The sequence below is a fragment of the Hemitrygon akajei genome, chromosome 5 (assembly GCF_048418815.1).
Source record: "Hemitrygon akajei chromosome 5, sHemAka1.3, whole genome shotgun sequence".
Lineage (NCBI taxonomy): Eukaryota > Metazoa > Chordata > Chondrichthyes > Myliobatiformes > Dasyatidae > Hemitrygon > Hemitrygon akajei.
In genome coordinates, this window is record NC_133128.1 from 175,058,216 (window position 1) to 175,074,833 (window position 16,618).

At 39.6% G+C, this 16,618-nt stretch overlaps 1 protein-coding gene across 8 annotated transcripts in view; it reads right to left on the reverse strand.

Annotated features, from left to right (window-relative positions):
- Positions 1-16,618, reverse strand: part of tlk1a (tousled-like kinase 1a) — a 137,491-nt gene that overhangs the window by 65,209 nt on the left and 55,664 nt on the right. For all 8 annotated transcript variants that reach the window (XM_073047286.1, XM_073047285.1, XM_073047284.1 and 5 more), the window contains one exon: positions 307-382. In XM_073047286.1, coding sequence (XP_072903387.1) covers positions 307-382 — 76 coding nt within the window. The remainder of the gene's footprint in view (positions 1-306; positions 383-16,618) is intronic.

Below are 16,618 nucleotides of genomic sequence, written 5' to 3' on the forward strand. Positions count from 1 at the left end.
GATTTTAAGAACACAAAGGATGGAGTAAAAAGAGGCAATTGATGCATCTCCTGCATTTATACACTAAGTCGCCATGAGAAGGGCAATGGGTGTTTGTGGAAATGGAAGAACAGCATGTGTTACTACTTTAAATTCTCAGATTAAAACTACAAACCAACTTCTCTTTTGGAAAAAAATGTTGTGAATGTTCCTTCTGATTAAAACAATTGAAATCTGCCCAGCACTTGGAATTGGCAAGAAACGTATTGAAATAAGTGCATCATCTCCACACCTGCAAACTTATTTTTCTTTTTGCATCTCTCTTACCTTGACTATTATCGCTCTGGCTGTCAGCCTTCCGCTTCCTTCCTCTTGCAGAATCTGATGGCTTTTTTTCTGGGGTCTGAAGGAACAGTAGTCACAATGGAACTATTACAATCATAGGCAAAGGCACATTCTATAGAAAATTCTACCTAGTATTTAAATAGACTTTACAACTGGGATCCAACACAAAATGATAACTGGAATTACTAGGACAAAGTAAACAATGCTGCATCATCTAGTTCTATGGTCTATGTCCAAAATTAAGTTTGCACAGTTGTTTGCAATTCTAATAGTACTAGTGAGACAAACTGATGAGGGATTTGCTGCTGGATTCCATTAACTCCTAGTGAATATATTATATTTGGGCACAATACCTCAGTTGTAAATAAAGGAATAATTAGCCCGTATTTATAAGCCTAACCAATATCCAACGATCCTTGCTTTAATGGGAGCATGTTAACTCTAGAAAGAATATTAATTATATATATTATAGATAAAAAGCCACTTCTCTAGATTTTAATGAACTTAGTAAACTTAATTTATTTTAAATATAATTGTGTGATCAAAACCAAATACTATGGATTTACCGGATACATGCCACTATTGCAACATTACAGAATAAAAAATAATTCTTGTTTGTCCTACCAAAGGTTGCAAAACATACTCCGATAAAAATCAGAATATCAGAATTAATATTTGGGAAAATATAAGCTACGTCTTGGAATTGCTGGCCTAATCACAGGTAGAGCCCCACATTAAATCAAATAATTTAGTCTGGAAATACATTTCACTAATATTTCAGATTTCCTTCCATTTTTAGCACTCATACCATTTATTTTGTAATTATTGCCATGTTAATCAGGAAAAAGATTTTCTCCTCTGACATAACTAAATTACTGAAAAGTAAACTTGAATCATGCCTTCCATTAAACCTTGTCTGATTTATCTTGAAACATTACCACACCCTTATCTCAATAGCCTTTAATGCTTCAGAGGAAATACCGCACTCTCTCAGTCTTTGATGTTCAGTAACTCCATACTCTACTTTGAGCACAGAATGGTATCTTGACTGCAATTCAGAGTTTATGAATTTTTCCAAATTTTCCCTCACAATTCATTTTCTTTATATTTATCTTCATTTTTTTTAAAACAAGAATATGAACAGTCTTTTGCTTGAACAAACGTTTTGTTCCTACCAGAACTGGATTTGCTCACATGCTATTCATGTCCATACTGACCCAGATAGCAACCTTAAGGGCAGCATGTTAACCATGATCAATATCTATATTGATTGCACTAATGGAGATGGCTGAGGGTAGTGAAAAGGAGGGGGGAATACCCTAGAGGTATTACTGAGGGCCATGAGTCAACAGGTTTTCATCTGTTGAGCAGACATACATTCTTCTAATAAGTTTGCTGTCCGCATTAGCTGAAAAATAGCTACTGATCAGGTAATCATCTTCAAGAATTCTGCAGCTGTAAAGAAGTTCAACACCATGGGGAGCTGTCAATGAAAGTGTGAATTTAGAATCAGAATCAGGTTTATTATCACTGACATGTGATGTGAAATTTGTTAACTAGCAGCAGCATTTCAATGCAATACATAATCTAGCAGAGTAAAAAAAACTATTACATATATTGAATAGATTATATATTTAAAAAAAGTAAGGTAGTGTCCAAAGATTCAATGTCTATTTAGGAATCGAATGGCAGAGGGGAAGAAGCTGTTCCTGAATCACTGAGTGTGTGCCTTCAGGCTTCTGTACCTCTGACCTGACGGGAACAGTGAGAAAAGGGCATGCCCTGGGTCCTGGAGGTCCTCAATAATGGATGCTGCCTTTCTGAGATACCACTTCCTAAAGATGTCCTGGGTACTTTGTAGGCTAGTACCCAAGATGGAGCTGACTAGATTTACAACCTTCTGCAGCTTCTTTCAGTCCTGTGCAGTACCCCCTCCATACCAGACAGTGATGCAGCCCGTCAGAATGATTTCCACGTTACAACTATAGAAGTTTTTGATTATATTTGTTGACCTGCCAAATCTTGTCAAACACCTAATATAGCCACTGTCTTGCCTTCTTTATAACTACATCGATATATTGGGACCAGGTTAGATCCTCAGATATCTTGAAACCCAGGAACTTGAAACTGCTCACTCTCTCCACTTCTGATCCCTCAATGAGGATTGGTATGTGTTCCTTCGTCTTATCCTTCCTGAAGTCCACAATCTGCTCTTATGTCTTACTGACATTGAGTGTCAGGTTGTTGCTGTGGCACCACTCCACTAGTTGGCATATCTCCCTCCTGTGTGCCCTCTTGTCACCACCTGAGATTCTACAACAATGGTTGTATTGTCAGTAAGCTTATAGATGGTACTTGAGCTATGCCTAGCCACACAGTCATGTGTATTTTACAGAGTAGAACACTGGGCTAAGCACACTGTGCAGCAGTGTTAGACACTTCAATGGGAAGTGTGATTTCAATAGTTTAACTACAGTCAAAGTTCTCAAATTTGGATGCATAATGTTACTGGCAAGTTTAGTTTTTCTTTGTAGACTAGTTATTAGTTTACTTCAAACCTGTAGAAGTGTACCTTTCTATGGAAGAACATAATAGATTAAAACCACTTAAATCAGCATTCTCAGTTTCTCTATTGAGGGGATTTGCTTAGCTATGTCAAAATTGATGAAAGGTCACCAATCAAAAATGGTCACTTTGTTTCTGTTTTCCACAAGTTCTCTGACCTCTTGAGGGATTTTTAAGTTATCATTTCAAAACCAAGCAAATGAATCATTTAACCAAGCTATTCTTTTTAAAAACTGAGAAAGATAAATCAGAGAAGATTCTATTTGCACTTGTGGTCACAAACTACTTCGAAAAATATAACCTTGTGATTTACTGGCTAAAATTAGTGATCCTAGGGTCATACAGAATTAGTTATGTCATCTCTCTCTCCTGAGATTCAAATGCTCAGCCCTTTTCAATTACAAATGCGTACCACATCACTATGCCACAGAGCGGCATGTTAAACAGAGTTAGAGCAAATGCTCAGTATCTTTCAGAAAAAGACAATGTACTAAAATTTTCACAGCTGCTTTTAACCAGGTAGTTTCTGCAAAATAGTTAAAATATTGCTTATCATCTTGTGCTGGCATTAATCTAACCTGTTCACAACAAAATTTTGTTATCACAAGGCATGAAGTACTGCCCCTCAAATCTTTAAAACCCACCAACAAAAAGATGCACAATGATTATCTTTACTGCCAAACACAGCTGCAAATGATATTCTTTTTACAATAGGAGAGCAGCCATACGTTTTCACAGGAAATATCTCACACTGGCTTGGTGCCAACTAGACAATTGTGAGAACACAATGTTGGATGTTTTGAAATGCTTCCAGTCCTGGTGCACACATCAGTATTTGCGTATTAAATAGTTGGGCCAGTTGGTATTGGCAATAATGGTAAATGCGGTATGTAGTCAAGTCCCTTTATGAATATTTATATTTTTGTAATAAGTATTTTATTTATTAGTAAAACTATTTTACCTAATTTTATTGGTGAGATATTTTGAAATTGTGTTTACTCTTTCCATCTTGTTCAGAATGTCAGATACACCAGCAACAAAACAAAAAAATGTTCAAATGATAGAAGCAGCAGAGATTTTCAACTGATGGAATAAAAGATTTGGCATGATTGAAAAAGTGATAAAACATTATGCATCTTATATTCTGAAACAGTGGTGTGCAGGACTTAAACTGAGCTGAGAAGTGGCAGATGGAGTTCAATCAGGAAAAAATATTAAGGGATAACATTTTGGAAAGTCAAACGTGAAGGCAGACTGCAAGACTGATGGCAGATTCTTAGCTGTATGAAGGAAAATGGGATATTGGGGTCTATGTCAATAGATCCCTCAAAGTTACCACCAAGTTGATAAAATAGTTAAGGTAGCATATGGTGTGTTGGCCTTCATTAGTCAGGATTGAGTTCAGGAGCTACGAGATAACATTGCAGCTCTACAAAGCTCAATTTAGACCATACTTGGAGTATTACATTCAGTGCTAGCACCCTCAATATTGAACGGATGTGGAGGGTTTAGAGAGGTATAGAGGAGACTTATCAGGATGCTGCCTGGATTAGAGAGCATTACTAATGAACATGAGTCGAGTGTGCTAGGCCTTATCCTGCTGGAACAAAGAAGAATAAGATATGTCTTGATAAATGTATATATGATAAGCATAGAGTGGACAGCCAGTGATTCCCCCCCCCCCCCCCCCCAGTGGAAATGGCAAATACCAAAGGGCATAATTTAAGGTGATTGGAGGAAAGTATGGTGGGGGGGAAGGGGTATATGTCACAGAGGTAGAACTAACTTTGCAACACACCCGAGCTAGAGCAAAGCAATAGGCAGGCGCATGTACATAATAATATAATCCAGTAAACGCTAATATAATGAAAGTTCAAGAAGCAGTACAATAAGACCTCACACACTTGGAAAATTTACAGGGCCCTATTCTATTATTGCTTGCCTTTCTTCCTTCTGCAAAAGACTGAATTAGGTATTGACACAGTTGAAGCAACAGGAGAGGAGTTTGACTCAAGTTCAAGGGAACAGTGACTTAATACCACAAGCAGATGCTAGGATTCTTAAAAGGTATGCAATTATTTTCATGTCATTCAAAAGATTATATTTCTTCCATTTAACAATTAAACAGCTGCTCTAAAGTTTTCCTACAAATTTATAACTGTTTTCTTCATAAAATACAAGTCAAAGGAATCACCATTAATCTCGAAGAGCATTCAATGTTTCCTATCCTAGTCAGAGTAGCCACTTTCACAACAATTTTTTGTAAATGCATCATCCCATCCATTTTCATACACATCTTTCCGTACATATCTAGCTTAGCATTTTATGAAGTAGCTACAATTTAACTCGTCTATTGTTTTCTAGGCAACATCACATTAAACAGCAGTTATAACAAGCTCTGTTCTAGCATATGCCAATATCATTCCCACTGAAGAAGGACCAAGGATTAACGGGTGCATGCATCAATATTCTTTTCTTTACAACTGGGTACTTGCTTCCAATACAGGTGTTTCTTCAGTATATGTTTTCTTGAGCTTATTTGCCAAATGAGCTTTCCCTAGTTTTTAAAATCCAATTTTGTATAGATAATTTTATGAATTTATATTTTACATGGACTTTATAGCTTTCTAAAAAGCACAGCAATGAAAATTATTAAATGCCCTTAAAGAATCATCAGATTCTTCAAGTTACACTGCTGGAGAGATATTCTAGTGCATTTAACATCTTTTGCAAACAGTTTATAGAATTATGTATCCACTTTTCAGCCAAGTGCAAAGCCAAATCTGGCAAAAAAACTTCAAAATCTGATAAGGTTAGATTGAAGTCAATGAGAAGAGCAGATTAATGGTAATGGGAAAGACCCTTACAATAAATGCTAATGCCTAGAATCAAAATTTATAAGGTGAAGTCTTCAAACAAAAAAAAATAAGCAAGACTACAAGTGCAGAGATTGAATACTTGTGAGGACTCTTCTTTTTTAGTGAAAGGCTAAGTAATATTACATTGCCAGTTATTACATCAAGAACAGCATTCAGGAAATAATAAAGAATCCTGTGAATGGAATGGAATGCACATTCCAATATCACATGACTGTAATATATTAATATCATGGCTGGCATCATCAAAACTGCTTTTAGCTCTTTCTGTTCTTCTCTGTCTCAGAGGCAAAGGATTAATATCTCTGCATGGTTAAAGGTAGCAAGTACCCTAAATTGCACATTATCTTGGCTTAGAAATAAACAAATTTGCTCTATATTGCTGGATTTTAAATCTTGGAACTCCATATCCAATGGCATTGTGGGAGTTTATTCATTATGAGGACTAGTGATTCAACAAAATGGCTCACTAACCCCTCAAAGGGTTTGATGTTAAATGCTGACCTAGATAGCAGCACATCCAAAAAAGTAGATAATTTTAAAAAAACTAAAACTGACATGTTGTGCCCTTTTTATTTTGATGTTTCAGTAGCAATACCTGCATTAAACAGCCAGGATAGAATTAGCTTATTTGATTATTCAGAGTAAAAATAAACAATTTAAAAATGTAATATCCCCAGCATTAAGTAGACAAAATACACAAAGAATAACCAGATATATTGTAGTACCCTAAAATGTGTTAAACTCGTCTTCCAGCTTTTAAACATTCTCCACCTTTAATGTCCACCAGATTATAAATGACTATTCCTTATCAAAGAGGAAACTTATTAAATTGCTCCCAGATCTGTTCAAAACAAGCACTTATTTCCAGATGTTACTTACAGACAGAAACAAATAGATCTTCATGCGCTGCTTTTCAATTTCTAAATTTTGAATAAGAGCTTGACCAGCAGCCAATCTGGATATCAGAAGTTTGGAGAGAGGAACTTTAATCAGGTCCATTACCCAAGGATAAGAAGGCAGCAGCGAAAAAGAGATTTGACCAGCGATCAATCGACATTTGGGATTGATTAGTAAAAACAAATTAAGGGAAAGCAGGGGCAAGCGCAGAGGCTATTAGAGTGGATACAGTCAGAGTAGTGATCTTATGGCTTTAGCTCTTCGTGACTTCACTCAGAGAAAGCAAAGGAAAGAACAACTCGGTTTTTTTTCCTTCTCTTTACATCTGCTCAGATAGGACAGTAGAGATGCCAGGCAGGATAGTGAAATGTTTCTCTTGTGGAATACGGGAAGGCATGGAGACCTCCAGTGTCCCTGATGACTACACCTGCCAGAAGCGCATGCAGCTGCAGCTTCTAACAATCTGCAGTAAGGAGCTGGAGCTAGAAATGGATGAACTCTGGATCATTCGGGAGGTAGTTACACCCAAGGTGCAGGATACAGGAAACTGGGTGACAGTCAGGAAGGGGGTTAAGAAGCCAGTGCAGAGTACACCTATGGCTACTTCCCTCAACAATAGGTATATCACTTTGGATACTGTGTGTGTGTGGGGGGGGGGGGGGTGTGACCTAATAAAGGAAAGTCACAATGGTCAGATCTCTGGCACAGAGTCTACCTCTGACTCAGAAGGGAATGGAGGAGAAGAGGCACACTGTTGTGATAGGGGATTCATTAGTTAGGGGAACAGACAGGAGGTATTCTGGGTGAGAACGAGATTCCCAGATGGTACACTGCCTCCTGGGTGCAAGGCTCTGGAATATCTTGGTTTGAGTCCTCAACATTGTTAAGTAGGAAGGTAAACAGCCAGAAGTCACGGTCCACGTTGGTACCAATGACAAGGGTAGGATGAGTGACAAGTCTCTGCATAGGGAGTTCAGGAAGTCAGATGCTAAGTTAAAGGGCAGGACCTCCACAGTTGGGATCTCAGGATTGCTACCCATGCTACATGCTTACAAGGCCAGAATTAGGGAGAATATACAGTTTAAGTACATGTCTAAGGAGTTGGTATAGGAGGGAGGGCATAAGATTTTTCATCATTCTGATCTCTTCCAGAGAAAGTGGAACCTATACAGAAGGGATGGTTTGCACCTGAACTACTGGGAAACTAATGTCCTAGCGGGAAGGTTTGTTGGTGCTGCATGCTGGGGTTTAAACTAGAGTTGCAGGAGAATGGGAGCCAGAGTGCCAAAACAGTTAGTGAAGAGGTTATGAGGGCAGATGCTGGTAAGACCACAAAGTTGGAATCAAAAAGTTGAGTTTGGTGCAATGAATGTTCTGACCTGCCTGCATTTCAATGCAAGTATCATAGGAAAGGCAGATGATAGTGCTGAAGATGAGGCAGCTGGTTTAGAGAGGCAATGTGTAGTGAGGAGAGGCTGTTGATAAGGCAAAACTGCAGTGAAAAGGATGAGCTGCTATGTAAAAGGCGGACAAAATCGAAAAGGATGAATACAGAACCGAACGTGCTGTATTTGCACGCAGCATACAGAATAAGGTAGATGAACTTGCAGCACGGGTGCAGATTGATGGGTATGATGTTGTAGGTATCACTGAATCATGGCAGAAAGATTATAGCTGGGAGCTTAATGTCCAAGAGTACACATTGTATCAAAAGGACAGGCGGGAAGGCAAGGGGAGGGGGCATTGCTCTGTTGGTAAAAAAATTATTAGAAAGAGGTGATATAGGGTTGAAAGGTGTTGAATCATTGTGGATGGAGCTAAGGAACTGCAAAGGTAAAAAGACCCTGATGAGAGTTGTATACAGGCCCCCAAACAGCAGTAACAATGCAGCCTACAAATTACAATGGAAGATAGAAAATGCATGCCAAAAGGGCAATGTTACAATATTCATGAGGTACTTCAATATACAGGCAGATTGGGAAAATCAGGTTGATGCTGGATTACGGGGGGGGGGGGGGGGGGGGGGGGGGGGAGATTTCTTGAGTATCTACAAAATGGCTTTATAGAGCAACTTGTGTTTGAGCCCACTAGAGGATCAGCTATTCTGGACTGGGTGTTGTGCAATGAACCAGAATTGATTCAAGAGCTTAAGTAAAAGAACCCTTAGGGGAAAGTGATCATAATATGATCAAATTCACACTGAAGTTTGAGAAAGAGAAGCTGAAGTCAGATGCATCAATATAACAGTGGAGTAAAGGGTTTACAGAGACATGAGAGAAGAGTTGGCTAGAAATGATTGGAAAAGAACACAGGCAGGAATGACGGCAGAGCAGCAATGGCTGGAATTTCTGGAAGAAATCTGGAAGACACAAGATACATCCCAAAGAGGAAATAGTATTCTAAAGGAAAGATGACATGACCATGGCCAACAGGAGAAATCAAAGCCAAAGAGAGGACATACAATAGGGCAAAAATTAATGGGAAGTTAAAAGATTGGGAAGCTTTTAAAAACCAAAAGAAGGCAACTAAAAAAGTCATTAAAGTAAAGATGAAATACGAAAGTAAGCTAATCAATATTAAAGAAGAAACCAAAAGTTTCCTCAGATGCATAAAGTGTAAAAGCGAGGTAAGAGTGGATATCGAACTGCTGGAAAACAATGCTAGAGAGGTAGTAATGAGGGTCAACAAAATGGCAGATGAACTGAATAAGTATTTTGCATCAGTCATCACTGTGGGAGACACTTAGCAGTATGGTAAATGTTCCAGATGTCAGAGGGTATGAAGTGTGAAGTTACCATTATTAGAGAGAAGGTTCGCAGGAAACTGAAAAGGTTTGGAGGTAGATGAGTCACCTGGACCAGATGGTGTACACCCCAGAGTTCTGAAAGAGGTGGCTGAAGAGATCGTGGAGGCATTAGTAATAATCTTTCAAGAATCACTAGTTTCTGGAATGGAAAGACTGGAAAATTGCAAATGTCACTCCACTCTTCAAGAGGGGAGAGAATTAGTCTGACCTCAGAGGTTGGGAAGATGTTGGGAGTCAATTATTCAGGAAGAGGTCTCAGGGTACTTGGAGGCACACGGAAAAAAATAAGCCATAGTCAGCATGGTTTCCTCAACGGAAAATCTGCTTGATAGCGATGGGAATTCTTTGAAGAAATAACAAGCAGGATAGACAAAAGGAGGAAAATCAGTTGATGTTGCACACTTGCATTTTCAGAAGGCCTTCGACAAGGTGCCACACGAGGCGGCTTAACAAGCTACAAGCCCATGGTATTACAGGAAAGATTCTAGCATAGATAAAGCAGTGGCTAATAAACAGTATGCAAAGAATGAGGAAAAAAAGGAGCCTTTCCTGGTGTTCCACAGCAGTCTGTGTTGGGACCGATTTTTTTACGTTATACTTCAATTATTTGGATGATAGAATCGGTGGCTCAAACTAAGATAGGTGGAGGAGCAGGTAGTTTTGAGGAAGTAGAGAGGCTACAGAAGGACTTAAGATTATAAGAATGGGCACAGAGGTGTCAGATGGAGTACAGTGTCAGGAAATGTAGGGTCATGTACTTTGGTGGAAGAAATGAAAGGGTTGACTAGTTTTTAAATGGATAGAAAAGACAAAACTGAGGTGCAACGGGACTTGTGAGTCCTTGGGCAGGATTCCCTAAAGGTTGAGTCTGGTGAGAAAGTCAATGCGACGCTAGCGTTTATTTCAAGAAGAGTAAAATACAAAAGCAAGAACGTAATGTTGAGAATTTCTAAAGCACTAGTGAAGCATCACTTGGAATATTGTGAGTAGTTTTGGGCCCCTTAGAAAGAATGTGCTGAAACCGGAGAGGGTTCCAAGGCGATTCATCCAAATGATTCCAGGATTGAATGGCTTGTCATATAAAGAGCATTTGATGTTTCTGGGCCTGTGTTCACTAGAATTCAAAAAGAATGAGGGGTGACCTCATCGAAACTTATCGAATGGTGAAAGGCCTTGATAGAATGGATGTTGAAAGAATGTTACCTGTGGTGGGAGAGTCTAAGACCAGTGGACACAGCCTCAGAATAGGCGGGTGTCCTTTTAGAATGGAGGCAAGGGGGAATTTCTTTAGCCAAAGAGTGGTGAATCTGTGGAATTCTTTGCCACAGGTGACTGTGGAGGCCAAATTTTTATGTATATTTAAGGAAGAGGTTGATAGATTCTTGATTGATCAGTACATGGAAGTGATACAGGCAAAAGGCAAGAGATTGGGACTGAGAGGAAACATGGATCAGCCATGACAGGCCAAATGGCCCAATTCTGCTCCTATATGGTCTTATGTGGCATGTCAACTGCACAAAGTAAATTGAAAAGTGCATAATATACACTTGCAACAACATGCAGCACAGAAGCTGTCTTTATTAGGTCTCAAGTTGCAAGTATTTGTCATTCTTTATCATTTACTTTAAACATTTAAAATCATTGTTGATCATTTTAAGCAGTGATAAATGTATTCAAATGATTCTGCACAACCACCCAAATTCAGCTGGCTTGAAAATCATTTTGTTCTGCAAACGCTATGAAGTGTCTTAAAAGAACTATAATGGACATTACTTTGCAATGAGGAAAAATATTTAGATTATAAACAACTTTTTTTTTGAAGTGCACAGAGCAACATTATTAAAACACATTTTCTGTGCGTTCCACACAAAATATTACCAATAGTTTTAAATTTCATTTAGAAAGTGTTACATCTACAAGCTGCATTTGTACATTTAACTCCAATCCTTCATTTAAGTCTTCTGATGCATAACCAGCTGAAATCTTGTTTACTGGATTAATCACCTATTGTTTGGTGATTGTTTTTAATGGCACAACTGTAATCCATGAGAAGGCTTAACATAAAATGAAGTAAAAAAACACTGAAAACAAAATATTCTATCAAAGTGTACGGTTCTTAGGTGAGCTTTCAAAATAATAAATATGACACTAGACAATCAGAAACCAGCAAATTGCTACTGAAAAGGAACCAAGCAATGTTTTCATTGAAACACCATTTATCATGTTCATAATAAAACAAACAAACAAACAAGGGCCCAGAATGGAAAATGTCCAAAAGGTCAATGGCATCTGCTCATTGCTCATTTGCCATGGACTACAGTTTCCAACACTGCCAATGCATCAGCCAGAGATCTCACTGCCATGCAAGGATCTCAGCTGACCATTGATTAAAAAATGCGCCAAAAAGATTAAAATTAGTATTCCAACTCCATAACAGGCACAAGCTTCCCCCACCATCAAGAACACCTTAAAAAGGCAAGACACTGGGTATCCAGTGCAGCGCAACTCACCTGTTAACATTCTAAAACCTTTCCTCCTCGTTCAAAGCACAAGCCAAAACAGAATATTTGCCACTTGCCTGGGTCAACGCCAATGCAGCAATGCCCAAGCTTGATATCACCTGCAACCACTCTGCCAGCTTAACTGTTACCCTATCCACCACCCCAAGCATTCACTCCTTCAGCACCATTAACAGAGAGTCTAATGAATGCCATCTACAATGAGACAAACCCACATTTTCAAATCACTGAGGGCAAGACCTTTGAATACACAGAAACCCACCAGCACTTGTATGTTCCCCTCCACAGCTGCGCACCACCCCAACTTGGAAATACACTGCTATTCATGCATCGCTAGGCTAAATCCAGAAGATGCGAGGTTGTACTTCACCAAAAAAGGTGCATTAATTCAAGGCTGTAGCTCAACACACATTTTCAAGGGTAGTAAACTCTGGTCTCAGTTGCAATACCACCATCCAAACCAAGTAAGCAAAAATTATAATTTACCATAGTTTATACAAACTTTAAATGGGTAACACAGGCTATCAGCTTGGGACAGAACATAATGCACATCTCTAATGAACATTTTTAATAAATAAAACTCGTGCTCATTTTGGCTTGAATATTATTACAGGTTTCCCCTGCTATCCGAAAGTACAGCATTCCTATGAAACCTTTCGTAAGCCGTAATGGCAGAAAGCGAAGAAGCAATTACCATTAATTTATATGGGAAAAATTCTTGAGCTTTCCCAGATCCAAACAATAACCTACCAAATCATACCAAATAGCACATAAAACCTAAAATAACACTAACATATAGTAAAAGCAGGAATGATATGATAAATACACAGCCTATATAAAGTAGAAATAATGTATGTACAGTGTAGTTTCACCTACCAGAATCGGGAAGACAGCGAACACACTGGAAGGTTGAGAGGTGGTGGTGATGATGGTGTGTTAGGCTGAGTTGTCAGAGGTTGGGGTGGTGGGACATACAGGAGACTGGGGTGTAGCAGAGAGAGGAAGAGGGTAATCTATTAACATCTCATCATTGTCTGAATCCATCAGGGCAGGCAGGTAGGTCACTAATGTCTATACCTTCTTCTATGTCTGCCTGCCTTGATGTCAAAGGTCAAGGTTCAACATCTGCTGTGGAAGGCTTGAAATATGACAGTATGCTTGACCGCTTAGTCGCACGCATTTTTCTATCATACCTCTTTGTAAGCACTCAAAACATCCTGTAAACCTGCCCTAAACCTACATACCCTTTCAAAATTAAAGTCATACTTTTCTGCAATCATTGCAGCACTGTCAATTGTAGTGAAAAATCTCATGCAAGTGCTTCACGTTTAGTTCCTGGACGACTTCACTTTCCGGCCATTCGCTATTGCGTTCCGTTTCGATTCGTATCCTTTCCTCTTGCAATTGCATCAGCTCTTCAACTGTCAGTTCTTGGTCATGGGATGCCAAAACCTCTTCAACATCATCTTTGTCAACTTCCACACACCCAGCCTCCTTAGCCAAAGTCACTATTGCCGTATTTATTGTTGTTGGTTCAAAGCCTTTAAAATCGTTAACTGCTTCGGGACAGTTTCCTGCAAACGCCATTTCTCATTGAGACTGTTAGCCTATCGAGAGCATCTGCAAGCCTTTAAGTGCCCTTTGGATTTTCTGAATGGTACACTAGTAGAGGCTTGAGAACAGCATCACCAGTGATGTTAATATTAGGCATTAGGGTAAACCTGTCCTTCGATGCCTTGTGTCCCTTAGCTTGCTTTTCTTCTATCGAAATAAATGTCTTGCTCAGCAATTTTTTCCAATAAATTGCAGTTTCGTCACAGTTAAACACTTGCTTATATGAGTAACCTCCTTCTGTAATTATTTTCTTAAGTCCTTCTGAGAACTTTTCAGCAGCTTCAGTATCAGCCAAAGCACTCTCTCCAGTAAACTTTAAGCTACAAAGCTGCCCTTGCCACAAAAACCGATCAAACCACCCATGACTACCTTTAAATTCCACTTTCGCAACACTTTCAACACCATCATCCAATGCTTTCTGTTTCAGCTTATTAAAAAGACTGACAGATCTCTCCTTAAGTATAAGATAACTTAACGGAACACCACGCTTTGTACACCCATCAATCCACTCAAGCAATAGACTTTCCATTTTATCCATTACTGGATGCTGACTAAAGGCTGATTTATACTTCTGCGTATGGGCTATGCCATCACTCTGATTTTCACTTCTGCATAGGCTCTACGCCATAGTGAGCATGCGTTGGTGTGTGCCAAAAAGCTAGTTGGCGGTGGGGTTTCTATGCCACTGTGTCAAGTTTCTTCATGAGAGACATAGACGAGGAAATGCATTTCAAACATTTTTGCACGTCGGAAGGTAGATTTGATGATTTGGTTCATCTATTTCGCATCGGTGTACAGACATGGCGGAGAAGAAGCAACCGGAAACTGCATAGGAGGAAATGCGATGCTACCAAGCGGACCAATCACAGTTGTTGCTGTCTGCATCGCCACAACACGTGAGTTACGTTTTTGGGGAGGTGCACGTCACCTTATGGTGTAGGTACGGCGTAGGGTACGCAGTACCTACGGCATAGATGTGACAGTATAAATCAACCTTAAGAAAGACCACTTTGTAACTAGCAGAACCAATAGTAACATTGGCAGCTTTCAAGATTCTTTCTCTCTGCATGTAAATAGTACGAATGGTGGACACAGGCAAGTTCAATGCACACACAAGCCACGCAGCTCCCACACCATCGGTCTCGCCAATGTTCTAGTGAATCAGACTCTCAGTATTCTACAATACCAATGTCCAACAGGGTCTTGCAATCGCAGCAAAAATGCCATTGGATCGTGCACTGCCATTGACGCCTTCTTCCCTGGTTGGGCGAAGCAGGCTGTAACATGGTGTGCAGCAAAGTCAAGCTCCATCGCAGTCCAGCAACTCTATTGAGGTTGACCTCATGTATTAAGTGTTCTTAGTATCCAGTCTTGTGATTGTGAAAAAGACAAAGGACGAATGTTTGCACCTTTGGTTAGACCTAGAGAGGCCACTGCATCTGAGCGTACCACATCTTACTGGAAGCAATCATTAACATAAACAAGAGATTTTGCAGATGCTGGAAACCTTGAGCAACAAACAAAAATGCTGGAACAACTCAGCAGTTCAGACAGCATGCATGAAGTGAAATAAACAATTAACATATCAGGCCAAGAGCCTTCATCAGGACTGGCAAGGAAGAAGAGAAGGTGTGAAAATAAGGTACTGGGAAGAGTGGAAGGAGTTAAGCTGGCAGGTGATAGGGAAAACCAGGTGAGGGGAAGATAGGTGGGTGGGGAAGGGGGATGAAGTAAGAAGTTGGAGGTGACAGCTGGAAGTGGTAAAGGGCTGAAGAAAGAATCTGATAGGTGACTGCAGTGGACCATGGGAAACAAAATGGGAAAGAGGAGAGACACCAGAAGGAGATGATCAGCAGGTGAGAAGAAACGGGGTGGGGGGGAAAACCAGAATGGGGAATAAAAAAAAAAAGAGGATGATGGAATAAAAATTACTGGAAAAATAGTAGTTCTGGAAAAATCCATCTGGTGAGCAGGAATGCAAATGCTGCTCAACAACACTCAATTGTCAATTTCTGCCATTTTGCTGCTGACCAAGAACAGAAAGATCTGGTAGCAATGAGCTCTACTAGATTTGTCTGATTTCTTTTTTGTGAATAGGATACAGCTGGATATTTTTCCAATTGTGGAATAGATACCAGTTTTAAAACTGCACTGCATCAGCTTACTTAGAGGTGCGGCCAATAACAAATCAATTTCAGGTCAGGTCATTGGTTCCGCGGCTGGGTGGCCCAAAAAGCATTACCGTATCCAGTTCTCTCAGTCATTTCTTACTATCACATGGAATGAACTGAGTTGGTTGGAAATTGACTTCTGAGATAGAAATGGAGATAGATAATCTACTCGGCTCTTCTGGCCGAATGTGGTGTAACTGCTTCTGCCTCGTACTATTACCTTTTCCCTTTCCTGAACAGAGGAATAATATTTGCCACCATCCAATCTCCTGTGGCAAGTGAAGATGCAAATATCACTGCTAACCTACAAGAAATGAGGGAAGAGATTACCGTGAGTTGAAATGCCATGAGATAATGTTGCATCTCTATAAAACTTGGGAGTACTGTGTTTAGTCCTTGTACCCTCATTACAGGCAGGATGCAGAAGCTTTAGAGAGGGTGAAGAGGAGATTTACCAGATGCTGTCTGGATTAGAAGGCATGTCTTATACGGAAAGGTCGAGCAAGCTAGGGCTTTTCTCTTTGAAGCAAATGAAGATAAAAGATGACTTGATAGAGGTGTACAAGATGTTAAGAATGGACAGCCAGCATCTTTTCCCCCAAGCAGAAATGGATAATATGAGAGGGTGTAATTTTAAGTTAATTAGAGGAAAGTATTATGTGGGGGGGGGGGAATGTCTGAGGTAGGTTGTTCCTCCCCTCCCCCCAAAAGAGTGGGGTGGGTGTTGTGGAATGCTTTAGTGAGGTGGTGGTAGAGGCAAATATATTAGGAACATAGACAGGCACATGGATGAAAGACAAAAAAAATGGAGGGCTATGTAAGAAGGAAGTGTTAGATTGATCT